General features: G+C 45.2%; 1 protein-coding gene across 1 annotated transcript; it reads left to right on the forward strand.

Moving 5' to 3' along the window:
* Positions 1-1,617: 1,617 nt before the first annotated feature.
* Positions 1,618-13,443, forward strand: EDEM2 (ER degradation enhancing alpha-mannosidase like protein 2). Its single transcript, XM_075058982.1, has 11 exons — positions 1,618-1,744; positions 1,817-1,927; positions 2,059-2,098; positions 2,534-2,639; positions 3,687-3,812; positions 4,538-4,749; positions 5,787-5,928; positions 6,223-6,347; positions 7,071-7,215; positions 8,445-8,566; positions 9,412-13,443. Exons 1-11 carry the CDS (start codon positions 1,647-1,649, stop codon positions 9,901-9,903), a joined length of 1,719 nt encoding a protein of 572 aa, XP_074915083.1. The 5' UTR covers positions 1,618-1,646; the 3' UTR covers positions 9,904-13,443.
* The last annotated feature ends 423 nt before the right edge of the window (positions 13,444-13,866 follow it).

Below are 13,866 nucleotides of genomic sequence, written 5' to 3' on the forward strand. Positions count from 1 at the left end.
GTATATGGTAAATGACAGTGGTCTAGAACACTGTTAAATTTAAGTCTGGAAAATGAACTTTAATAAAATGTGCTCCAGTAATGTACTGTGACAGCTTTTAGTGAAATCAGCTCCAATAGTTTGATTCTCCCAGGAACACAGCGAGACATACTCCAGCAGCCTTGAGCCATGGAATAAGAAAGCAGACGGCTTTATGATAAATGGCCCCAGAAACCTAAATTACAGCTACAGCAAATGAACAGTATGTTGAAATTACTCAGTGGCTTTTTGTTGCCTCCAAGGAGCAGAGCTGTGGGCAGCTGCGCTGGTACACGAGTGTGCACTGACACCTAGTGGGACAGCCCCGGGTGAGGAGCCTTGGGGTAAAGTGGGTTTATTTTATTAAAGAACATCAACAACAGCCAGCCCTCCCTGATGCTAAACACCAGCATGAGATGACACAGCATTGGGTCATTTGTGCCCCTTCCTCTCCTGCGAGCAAGCTTGTTTAGTTTTGTTTTCTACACGCTGCACCTTTGCCAGGCAAAGGACTGGCTTATCACTTCTCTTCTTACTTCTGCTCTCCCAGTAGAAGTCCCACCTCACCACTCCTCACCCATGGGCACGCATGGGGGAGAAAGAGAAGGATTTACCACGGACCAACCAAAGTCTAAGGATGAAGGTGTAGAGAGAGCTCTGCCAATTGCTCTGATGTTAACATGCTGGTTAAACAGCAGAGTACTAAAATCAGTGTAATAATCACACTGGCAGTATGGACTTGGAAATCTTCCCTGATGTGAGCCACAGCACTGATACTGCTAGAGGACTCATTCCTCTTGCAGGAAACCAGGCTGCTGCAACCCTGGCTGCCTTGGAGCCAGTCGTGCTCTGACACGGGGGAATACGCCAGGATTCAAAGCCCAATTCCAGAGCGGGAGGGTGACACCATGATATGGCTCCACGCACAGGCTTGGATGCTGGCTTCTCTGAAGCAGGTGCTGATGCGTCACACAAAACTCACCGAAAGCTGGATTTGAATTAGAGGGAGAAAGAGGATGAGGATGGTTTGTCAGGAGGAAGGCTTACAGGCCAGGAATCTCCCAACTGCTTCACAAATACTCTGGGCCATTTTGAGCCTCACTTCTTGACAGGAATTGCACAGAGGCGGTGCCAGGAGCCACCTCCTCTTCCCACACCGGACAAGCACCTTCCTGGGCAGCTGGCACCATCGCTGGTAACGCGTCACTACTACAAAAGCGTCACAGTATTTGTTATATTTATTGTCAGGTCTGAGAGTTACACCTCCAGTGCTGCCAGCTCCCCCAGTGCCTCCCGACCCGCCCAGGAGGCTCATATCTGCCCCTAGGCGTGTCCCCCGCCGTCCCTGCGACGGGGATTCACAGCCTCCGGTGAATTAAGGCAGGAACCTCCCCCTTCTGCAGGAGGCAGCCGCCGTTACTCCCAGCCCTGGCGGCAGTTACCGCAGTAAGAGCCCCCCGGCCTCGCCGCCATCCCCGCTGTCACCCCGCAGGCCGCCGGAAGCAGACGCGCAGGGCGCTTCCGTCGGCGTGCGCATGCGCCGCCCGCTCCTGCCGCTCCCATTGGCTGGCGGCCGGGGGCGGGGCGGGGCGGCCGCCGGCGAGGCGGCGGCGGCGGCGGGCGCGGCCATGCTGCGCTCGCTCGGCCCCTTGCTGTGCCTGTGGGCGCTGCGGCTGCCGGCAGGCACCGGGGCGGCCGCCCGGGGACTGGACGTCGCTTCCTACCGGTGAGTGCGAGGCCGGGAAGCGGGGCCGGGCGGGAGCGAGCGAGCCTGAGCGGGGCTGTGCTTGTGCCTCAGGGAGCGGGTGCGCGCCATGTTCTACCACGCCTACGAGCACTACCTGGAGAGCGCCTTCCCCTACGACGAGCTGCGGCCGCTGACGTGCGACGGGCAGGACACCTGGGGCAGGTAGGGACCGTCCCCGAGACGGAGCATCGTCCCCGAGTGCCGCGGGGCCGGGCCCGGGGCGCCCCGCTGCTGGGTGCCCTCGTCCGCCCCCCGCCTCCGCCAGGCCTCACCTCGCTTCTCTCCTCGCACAGCTTCTCCCTCACGCTGATCGACGCCCTGGACACCCTGCTAGTGAGTACGAGCTGCCGCTCCCCGCCCCACCCGGGGCTCGGCCGTGTGCCTGCCCGCCGCTGCAGCCCGGCCTTCAGCCCGCTCAAGGCCGCCTCAGCCTCCTTCTCCACAGCTGCTTTTTACGCGGTGGTGATGGAAAGTCAGTTTATTGATTGACCAAGGAGCTTTTGCATATCACTTTGCTCCGGCCCTGGGGGGCAGGTGGCCACAGCTCCCCGGCCCTGATGCCTTCTAACTCTGACATGAAGACCTCGAGTGTGTGAAGAAAACATTTTGAAATTAGATGAAACTGTCAGTCGCCTCGTTAGTACTATTTGTAATTCTGATTTCACAAAATAGTAAGACAGAACTAGGATTATCCCCTAACATTGAATTGTGCTTTTGTTTCCCTGTGAACTCTAGCCCTTATTCTCTGTTGTCCTGCTCCCCCTGCAGATCTTGGGAAATGTTTCCGAGTTTCAGCGAGTTGTCAACGTGCTGCAGGAGGGGGTGGATTTTGATATTGATGTCAATGCATCTGTCTTCGAAACTAACATTCGAGGTGAGGTGGGTTTTTCCGTGGCGTTCATGCTGGATTTCCTTCCTGTACGAGTCTCTGAACTGTACACAGAGGTAATGCAAGGGAGTGGTCAGAGTGAAGTTGTAATGCAGTGTAACAGGACACATAAACAAACAGAAGAATCCCAAACAAATGTCACTTCCTTTTTGTCTTTGCACATCACCTTTTTGCTTCCTGCCTCAACACAAACAGAAGTCGACGTGGCAGTTTCAATACTCTAGTGCCAGGTTTTGAGCTTTGGAATAAACATCTCTTCCACTGAAACAGTACTAATAACATACAGTCTTTTTTTACATACTGTTTTGGAATAGAGATTATTAATTTCTTGCTTAAGCATCGTGATATGAAACTTGTCTTTTTTTTTGTTGAAAATTGCAAAGGCCTTTGGAGTCTTGTAACCGGTTGAACGTCTAACTGCTTCAGTGCCATCCAACTAAGAGACACTGTCAGGGAACAAAACTGTTACTTATGCTTTTTTTGTTTCTCCTGTCAAATATTGCTGAGCCAGTTTTTTGCAGTGGTGTAATTTCTCTGTGTTTGTGCTTGTTATGTGACAGTAGACAAGCCTGTGAAAAGGGCTAATAACTCCCTGCCTCTGTCCATCATGCTGAAATTTTTTACTCTGGCCTAGACATTTTTCTCCAAGGTATTTAAGAAGGTACACTGTCTTACTTTACACAAACATAGTATTAAGCTGTCTGGAAGAAATGAAACAGAATTCCTCCACAGAGGTTTGTGTTCATTATACTGTTAGCTCCCTGACTGTCTGCAGGGCAGTGCAGGTATAGTAGGGCAAGTAGGATGCAATGCTTCTGAAATAATGGAAGAAATATATCTGCTACCCATTGCAAACAGGCAGGAAGAAACAAACCACTTTTCCTTTGTGGCATATTGAATCAGGCTGTTAAGGATGAGCCACCTGACTTTTCTTCCCTATAAACACTGCCTCTGCATCATGATAAGTACCACTGGTATCTGATTTCATTCCTCCCCACATTCTTTAATGGAATTCTTATGTGCACCTTCTAGTGGTGGGTGGTCTCCTCTCCGCTCACTTGCTATCAAAGAAGGCTGGCGTTGAAGTAGAAGTGGGCTGGCCATGCTCTGGACCTCTCCTGAGGATGGCGGAGGAAGCAGCTCGCAAACTCCTGCCGGGTGAGAACTTGTCTGATTTCTGTCGCTGTGCCGTGGTTCGTGACTGGTGTGTTTGATGACAATGGCACTGCTTGATGTGTAAACTCATAAAACGGTCCTGTGTTCCCTGAGCTGAAAGCATGCTTAGCTAGTGGCGAAAACATTGTGAAGTGCATGATACCAGTTGTATGTATGCGTGCCAAGTGTTGTATGTGCTTAACACATCAGTTTGTTTGTTGCTTGTTGAGGGGAAATATATTTAATACAAATAAAGGCTGTGAAAGAGCAGCTTGTAAAGACAAGAAGATGCACCCTTATCTACCCCTTTGTGGGCTGCTGCTGGGATGTGTGCCCTGATAGCGTGGCACTGTTCCCTTGTGTGGTGTGCACCCTGGGCTGCCACTGAGTAGTCACAAGCTGAGGGTGTTTGCGCTTTGCTGACCAGTGCGTGTAGTTCCATTTTGACCACCCTGCTTGTTCTGTAAAAAAAGTAGGGATGCAGTCTGCTGCTTGGGGCAAGGTGGAAGAGATCTGCAGTACCTTCCTAGGACTGTGTGTAGCTTGGGGTACACTCTCTGCCCCTCACAGAGTCACACTCTGCTTCTCATTTCATTCTTTGCAGTTACTGCAATTGCTCCAGTCCCGCTTCTTGCCTGTGTGCAGTGGAATGTGAAGCACATGTTTGCTTGACAGTCTGTCAAACGTAACAGTGAACACTCATGTGAACCAAAAATACTACGTTTCAGCTTTTCAGACCCCAACTGGGATGCCATACGGAACAGTGAACTTGCTGCACGGAGTAAACCCTGGGGAGACCCCAGTTACCTGTACTGCTGGAATTGGTACATTTATAGTGGAATTTGCCACTTTAAGCCACCTTACTGGTGATCCAGTGTTTGAGGATGTTGCCAGGAAGGCTTTGAAGGCACTGTGGAAAAATCGCTCAGATATTGGGCTGGTGAGTGAGGAATGGACTTTGAATTTGCTGCTTTTTGTGTAGTTTTGTGGATGCAATTCTAAGCATAAAAAAGCATAAACAAGAGAGGAGATAGAACTAGATAAATAACCACAGTGCTAATAACTGGGCTGAAATCGTGCGTTTGACATTGTTCCTGAACACCTGCAGCATGCACATCTCTGCTTTAGTGGTGCAACCCAACATTATGCCATTGTTCTGTTCCATAACAGATGTGGTTGGGAGACAAATGCCTTCCTCTGGGTATTGCAGTTTTTCTAACAGCAGCTGTAACAGATTAAATAAAAGGTCTGTCTGATGCCTGGTGTGGCAACAGCCTACGGAAGAGAATAAGAGCACAGCAAGTGCAACAAGATACTCCCAGCCCTCTACAGCTTTGGTGTTTTGGGAGTGTCCAGAGCTAGAAGCATTATCTCTGCATTCATTATCTTCTGGTCAGTCTTGCTTCAGTTAGTTTCTATTTAGTTAGTTGCTTTTTGAACCTATGTGAGCTCCTAGTGTTGTGTATGTGAAGTGGAACAGATTTATTCATATGCTGTATAAAGAAGTGTTTCCTTTTGTTTGCTTTGGCATCTTGTTTATTTTTTTTGTTTATGCCCCTGGTCCTTGTTCAAGAAAGAAACTGAATAGCTGTTTTTTTTCATCTTTGTTAAGCAGGTCACACTTGTGTATTATATTCTCCATCATCTGGATCTCTTTCTAGGCTAAAGAGTCCCAGGTTTGAAGGATCTATTTAAATATTAGCATGGCAGCTCTCATGCCTTTGACATCCTTGGCCTCCATCTCTGTATCTGTGCCTCTTCATCCTCCTCTGCTCTTTTGCAGGATGTGAATTAGGACCAGACACATCATGTTGAAATTGTGCATTTTTACAGTAGCATAATGGTGTTTTGTTTTGGCCACCGCAGCATTTATATTGGAAGCATAAAATTCCTAACTTATATTTTCTACAGTTTGTACTTCGATTAGCTTTATTTCCACTTAAACTTCCTCTTTCCTCCTCTCCTTGCTTCTTCCAGGTTGGTAACCACATTGATGTGATAACTGCTAAGTGGGTGGCCCAAGATGCTGGCATTGGGGCAGGAGTGGACTCCTACTTTGAATACCTTGTTAAAGGAGCCATTCTCCTGCAGGACAAAGAGCTGATGTCCATGTTTCTAGGTGAGTAGTTTGTTTTCTGTGTGAAGGGTCCCAGGAATGCCTCCTTGACTGCCCCATAAAAATTCTGCATGTGGGACTGTGGAAGAAGTTGAAGAATCTAACAGGGTACATTCAAGACTGTTCCTGAAGCATTTGTTGTAATGCTTTTGAACAATCTGTGATAACAAAGAGTTACCAAAGTGAGCATCCTGAGAAGTCATTCATTTGACGTGGCTCAAGTGAAAAAGGGGCTTTTCTCATTCTTAAAAAAAAGATCTTTTGTTGGATAACCTACCCATCTATGTTTCCTTATAGAATATAACAAAGCTATCAAAAATTACACAAAGTTCGATGACTGGTACCTCTGGGTTCAGATGTACAAAGGAACAGTGTCCATGCCTGTTTTTCAGTCCCTGGAGGCCTACTGGCCAGGCCTACAGGTAAGAGCTGTCATACCTGTAGCATGTGGTGATTTTGTTCATCTGTCTTGTGTCGGTCTTTAATATTAAAGTTACAGCTACAACCCTCATCTGTGCTGGTTTAAAAGTTTGTTTTGATCTCTGGTGAAATCTACAGTAGTCTGACCCTGCAGAAGAGCAGATGTTGACTTTATCTATGGCGTATAAAAAAAAGTCTCCCATTAAGCATGATGGGAGGGCAGTTTTGTTGTAGCAAACTCTTCTGACAATGGTCTCGTAATCCAGATGGGGAACATAAGGCAAAAGAGAATCACACCTCTTTTTCCACCACCTCATAGATGCTTTATTTGTGTGAATACTTTCCCATTGAGAGGTTTGCTTTCTCATCAGTACTTACATTTGGTCTGGGACTTTGTTAGCCCTGCTGAAATAGGCTGGATGCTCTGATGGACTAGAAGAAATGTTGACTGAAGAAACCCAGCCTTCCATTAACTAAAGATGAAAGGGACTTCATATTATTTAGGTGTGTGGAATGTGAGCCAACAGAAAGGTAGCACCTATCTCTTTAGTCCTACCTATTCTTAAGGCATCATTCCTAAATATTAGTTACACCATTCAGACCTGCTGAAGAACTTGTTTCTGTCACTATCTCTTGCTTTGACTATAGCAGTATTATTGCATCAGTTCCTGTGCTGTTTCTTCTTCACCCAGATGTTGCTTTGCTAATTGTTTCCTCTTTCTCAGAGCCTAATTGGGGATGTACAGAATGCCATGCGAACCTTCCTCAACTATTACACTGTCTGGAAGCAGTTTGGTGGGCTGCCTGAGTTCTACAACATTCCCCAGGGCTATACGGTGGACAAGAGAGAAGGATATCCACTCAGACCTGGTAAGCAGAAATAAAATAAAAAGGAGCATGGAGTCCTGCTTTTGCTCTGGTGTTAAGAATAGCAAGATCAAATGTAAGCAACACCTGCCCTCCAAAAGTTCCTCCCCAGTTTTGCTTTGAGTTAGTTTCTGCATGCATTTTACCCGTGATTTCCATAGTTAAAGCTACACATCTTGCTTTCTGCCATTCACAAAGGCAGGGCTACCTTGTAAAGGAAGCAAACCATAGTGTTACTACATAAAGGGGGCCTGTTAATGAATTGGGGTCACGATGTAGGATTTGACATGCTTAAGTGTTAGACTGTCTGACATGAGATGTTTTGAAGTCATGTGAAATGTTAATGGGGACTGCCTGTGTCCTTTAAATTTAGGAAGTGAAAGAGAGTGTGAATAGACCACTAGTTCTGTTGAGTTCCTGAAATAAACTAATTCTAGTTGCCTTGGTAAAGCTCAACATCTAAGAGGGATTATATGTTGTCTGTGATACTGCAATGAAATGATCTCTCTTTTTTTCTTTTGTGTTTTGTTTTTCTGTTTTGTTTTTTTTTGTTTTTTTTTTTTTTTTACAACTCTGACCAAAAAAAAAAAATATTGCACCCAATTATTAGGTCAGTAAAACTTTGTAAATGAGAATAATCAATTTCCTTTTGGTCTGAGTGTTCAGCTGACATCCACATTGGACACCTCTACCAAAAATACTCATCAGCATTAACTTTCAAATGTATTAGAGCATCCAAAAAGACCTGTTTCTTTAGTAAGTAAACACAGCACAGTGCATATGTTGCCTATACAGAGTATTTCCATAGTGCCTGTTTTCATGGTGTTTTAGATACCTGTTTCAGAGGCTTACGGTGTTGTTTAAAAACTGTATTTTGGGGGTTGAATTTCTTGTTTGTAATCCTTTCTAGAAGCATCTTTTTTTTCTTCCTTCGACCACTGAGTTTAAATCCTTTTCTCTCTTGCTCCCCTCCCACTCCCTGAATGTGGGAGGGGAGCATTATTCACTCTTACCTGAGCTGATGCAATCTGGTTAGAGTGAATTTCTTTGTAGCACATCCTTAGTAAAAGCAAGTATCCGTGCTTTGAGCCAGAGGAAATACAAGGCAAGCTAGGCTGATCACCTGATCATCTTAAAGTAGCATTGTTAAATTAGTTCAAGGAATATCTCATCTTCCCTGTGTATGTGGTTTGGTAATCTTTATGCTTGCAAATGCTTGGGTTTTTTTGCAGAGCTGATTGAGAGTGCAATGTATCTGTACCGCGCTACAAGAGATCCCACGCTCTTAGAACTGGGAAGGGACGCAGTGGAGTCAATAGAGAAAATCAGCAAGGTGGACTGTGGATTTGCAACTGTAAGTGCTAAATCAACTACTAGGTTGGCTATATGGCTGCTAAAATATCAGTTTTTAGAAAGTGTTCTCATGAATGATGTTTTGCCATTGAGTCAAGGGATCACTTTGGTTGAAACATGACTTCTTTCTTCAAACAAACCCCTTGTATTTCTCTGTGAAGCTGATCTGGTAACTGCTGGTCATGTTTCTGGTAGTAACTTCCCTCACAGCCTGAGCAGTGGGACAAATTCTGTCATTGCCTGTTGCACCAGAGCCCAAAACATGGGAGAGTGAGCATCGGAAGCTTCTCCTGTCTCCTGTGTCTTGATAGGTACTAGGTGCTCCAGCTCAGCAGGAAGGCTCCTATGCAGGCTCTCTGCCTGCCAGTTTTGTGATGCTGCTTTTCCTCTATGCCTTGAAAATCTGTTCAAACACAAGAGAACTACAGTGAGTGATTTCTCTAAAATCATTTAATAGAAGATTTCAAACGTACTATTAAGGTCTGTTTTACAAAAACCTCCTTATAAATATTGGGAATTAGGCCTTGTGATTTGGGAAGTAGGTAAAAGCCTTATAATTTTTTAGTGGGGGAAATGATGAGATGCTTAGTCACTCTTCTCCTTACCTAGATAGGAAGTGTATTTCTCCTGATTGTTAGTTTCCTGTTCCTTATCACTAGACTATACTAATTCATAACAGCTGAAACCTTGTTGACATATTTGCATATAACTGTTTAAAATACAGAGGGAATTGGTGCCATACTGTGCTGTTTAACTGAAATGAATTGCAAGCCGGTTTTACTTTGCCCCCTAAGTTCATAACTGAATTTGATACAACTGTAACCCACTGTATTTCTTATTTTGTAGATCAAAGACTTGAGAGATCACAGACTGGATAATCGCATGGAATCCTTCTTTTTGGCTGAAACAGTAAAATATTTGTACTTGCTGTTTGACCCAGACAACTTCATTCACAATGATGGATCAGTCTTTGACGTAGTGATTACACCATACGGGGAATGCATCTTGAATGCTGGAGGATACGTCTTCAACACTGAAGCTCATCCTATAGACCCTGCTGCGCTGCACTGCTGTAGGAAGCAAAAGGAAGAGCAGTGGGAGGTGGAAGACTTGATGCGGGAATTTTACTCGCTGAAGAAAAACAAGAAATTCACTTTAAAAAGAGCTTCTGACCATGGTGAAGGGGAAGGTGCAAAAGACCCTGAAGATGCCTCCTTAGAGAAAGGTGGAGAGAAGAGAAGCTATAAGAAGAATTCACACTCCCTCCTGAGTTGCCCCAGTCAATCCTTTAACTCTAAACTTGCAGTACTGGGACAGGTCTTCCTAGATAACACCTGATTCTATTTTCATTATCAGTTTAAATTATTGATTTAGACTCTGGAAATATATTTTTATAGTTTCATAATGGAAAGTGTTGTACCTCACAATGTGAATTGTATTATGAAGTGAAACAGCTTCCCATTAAATTCTGCTGCTGCTGGTTCATACAATGTGATATAGAAATCAGCTGTTAATGCTGTAAAGTTGCTAATCTCAAATGGATTGGTTGCCTGAATAGCAAACAGGTGTTCAGAAAGATAAGGAAAAGTCTACAGGTTAGAGGTGCCTTGTTTATTTCATTGTGAGTTTGTTTTGAAGTTTTACAGGCTGGTGCAGAGTCCAGAGCTTGCTTTGTTCTATAAAAATGAGCCTGAGCAGTCCCCTGTCATAAGGGGAAAAGCAGGGACTGCTAGCTGCAGCTTCACTTCTGAGACTACAAGTCTCCTCTGCAATGTGCCCCACCTTTTATCTTTGGCCTCTTTATGAATATGTGGTTAGCCTGAGAGGTTGATGGCCAGTCAAGAAAACCTTTTGATTTTGAGGTGGAGGCTCAGATTTGTAGATCTAGCATGTCTGTTAAGCATGAAGGGATAGCATGGAGGGAGGAGAGCAGTTGTGACATAGAAAATTGCTCAGTTCCTCTGTATGTAGAATCAGTGTGGGTCAGTACCACCTGCCTGAAACTGGTTTAGTAAGTGTCCAGGTGATGTCATCTGCAAAGTGAGGTGGAGTGTGGACTAGCAAAGGTTTGATTTACCCTGCAGTGGAGCTTGCTTGCTTCTTACTGAATCTAACATGCTTTTCCTATGAAATTTCCCCATTTCCTTCCTCTTTTAAACTTCTCCTTGGGGCCTCACTTGCCTAACTCCACATTAGCCACCTCAGTCAGTGAAGCTGGCCTCAGGGTGGACCAGCAGAGCTGTATGTGTAGTATTCATAAGGGTAGGGTGGAAGGGTACTTGGTTCAGACCAAAATGCAACTATCCCTTGGTGCAGGAGACAGCTGAACAGATGTTCATAAGCTGCTCCCTGAAGCAGGGACTGAGAGCGCTCCTTGTGCCCCTTCCTCTAATGGAAACCAGGCTGCATTTCTGTCTTTTTTTCTGAACAGGTGGAGGGCGTGAAACCTTTTGGTGTTCAGCTGACTTGACAAATCCAAACCCTTAAATGTGTTATTAGTGTCTTTTTGACAGGTATATGCAATGATCAGAAAGAGAGAAATCAGCAGTGTTACAAAGAGCTTTTTAAAGAAAAAGGGGGTGGGGTGCAGAAAAATTATGGGCTTTCTTCAAGCCTGCTGGAAGTTGAGGAGTCTGGAGCAAGCACAAACAAGCTATAGTCACGTGAGTGGATTAGAGAGACAGGATAAATAAATCCATGTGGCTAGTGAAATACTTAAATACAACTGGGTCAATGCCCAGTCTTTGGTGATGTGGGATTGCTTTGAGGAACTATTGTTTTTGTCTCGATCTGTACTAGTGCTATGAAGTTACATAAAATCTGCACTCCTACCCTTCAGGATGGAAATCCTGTTGCAGTTGTGCATGAACTAGAGGAAGAGACACTTGCAAATTTGGACAGACACACACATTGGAAGGGTTGGTAACCTCTACAGGCCCTTCTAGTTCTGTATCTCTCCTTTCCTTTTAGCAGGTGGGACAGCTGCTGTTCTAGAAATACTGCATTGATGCAGCTGTTGCAAGGGAGGCACTGAGAGTGGAGCACCCTAAAACTGAGGCATTGTTAGACAGAGATGGAGTTCTTAGTGGCTCCTTGTTGTAACCATAAGGTTATCTTTTTCTTTTCCAGCTGTTCATATCTCACATGCTATTCATTGTCTAAACCGTAGAACAACAAAATGCAGGCCTCTGATGGCTTCACTCAGTGCTTGGTCCTGATTGTCTCTCAGCACTGCCCCACCCATGAAGCAGAGGAAAACGAAGGACTTATGGGATAGGCTGCACGTTAACAACACAGTAGATTGCTGCTAACCACAGCATTTTGGTACCCTCACCTAAGAGGCTCCAGTAGCAGAAACAAGGGGTAGTAGCCTTAGGAGGGAAAATCTTTCCTCAGCACAGAGCTGAAAGAACTCATCTATCTGTCCACAGCTACTGTTCTACTGTGAGTAATTAGATGGATCTTGATTAGTGCTGTGGGATGGATGAGTCAGAATAACACAAGACAGCCTTAATTTTGGTTTGTTCCAGTATTTGAGAGCGACTACCATCTTACTAAGACTTTCTTTTAACAAAAAGAACTGTGATATGATTTCTTAGGATCATTAGTGAGCCTTTTCTTTAAATGGAAAACTGTGTGACTTGCCCTAGCTGCTGGAAGGCAGAGAGCACACTTGATTGACACATGTACAAGTTTTGCTATTTCATAGGCAATGTGATGAAGGATAGATGTTTGGGAATCTCTAAGGGATGGTGGGATAAAACCATCGGTGGCTGGCTGTCCTGCTAGAGATCAGATTCCATTCCCTGTATGTACAATGTAAGAGGTTCTGCTGTTAGTGAGAACTTGATGGATTCAAAATTACTATCACAAGTCAGCTGGGAAAAAAAAAAAAACCACGAGAGCTAAAACTTGTGGTCTCCTCGCTGCCTCTCCTCCCAGGAGGATTACCTCCTCCTGCCTCATAATGAAGAGCATCTGTGGGAAGAGATAGCAGGTCTATTTTGGCATATTCCAGCTGGAGGGAGAGCTCCAATCAAGCAATATGGTGAGCGCTTGGTCATGTTAACAGAATGTAGAGTTTTGTCAGGAACCCAAAATGAGATGTGTGTGAAACACAGATGGTAGTGGCAATTTTGAATGGCTTCCAAATGAGGCAGGTCAGCACTGAAAAGGTCCCACCTACAGTGCATGCTTGTGGCATCTGCCAAAGGCTGGAAGGAAACTGGATTTTGGTTGAGTGGTGAAAGATAGCACAGAAACCAAATTTAGCATTTGCTGTTGATGCCATACTTGTAATTGTGTGAGTTTTTTTTCTCCACTCTAAGCAGCCTGCAAAGCCCAAAACTTCAGGCCAGATTTTCTGAGGTATTTCAAAAGTGATCGTTTGGATTTGGAGAGGCTGTAGATTGATGAAAGGTCAGACAAACACCTTGTGAAAGACTATTTTAATGGAGCTAACAAAGGAGGAGATAGAGGAAAAAGTGCCAGACCTTTGCATGAATTGCTGGCAAATGGCAAAAAAACATACCAAAAAGCAAGGGGGGGTATGCAGAGGAAGCACTAGGAAGGGGGACTGAGAGCAGCCTTTTGTATATGAGGCAGCATGAGTGAAAAGATTGTCATGTTTGCATTTCTTCAAATGCAGTGCTTGGTGGCTTTCTGTGAACAGCTATTTATCTAAACAGCAAGTCTTCCATTAGCAGATCTTGCTTTTTACAAATAAAACTGTGATCATCATCAGGCCCACGCGTTATTCATGGTGGTGAGAGGTGTTGTAAGATGTGATGCTGGAAAACTTCCAAATATATCACCCAGATGCCATCACAGCACTGGTTGTGCAGTGTTGCTAAGCATCATGCTAATACCTAGTGTCTTCATTGCTTTCTATTGTTCCTTGTACAACAAAGGGAAGTTAAAATGGAATATAAACTAAGGTCCGTGTTTAAAGCGGTCAGGATTTTGGGCACCCATGTTGTATGCTGCGTTCCTTGCCTTCTCGCCTAGGAGTGGAGCTGGGCTGCTCTGCCGGGCAGGCGACAGAATCTCTAAGCCTCTAGAGAGGCGTGAGCCAGCAAGCGAGGGAGTAGGGCGGCCACTGGTGATCGCTGTGCCTTTGGGACCATCGTCGCCTCTACGGTCCCTTGGAGCTGCTGGCTGTACCTTGGTCAAGAGCTCACCTCTGCCTTCCCAAGGTGCTCTGTCTCCTTTGACTTTCAGGGTGGGGTTTTTTTTGTAACCCTTGGGGGCATTACAGTTTTGCTTTGCTCAGCAGTTTGCGTGCGTGCAGGTTTCTCCCTG

This window comes from Buteo buteo, chromosome 2 (assembly GCF_964188355.1).
Source record: "Buteo buteo chromosome 2, bButBut1.hap1.1, whole genome shotgun sequence".
Taxonomy (NCBI): domain Eukaryota; kingdom Metazoa; phylum Chordata; class Aves; order Accipitriformes; family Accipitridae; genus Buteo; species Buteo buteo.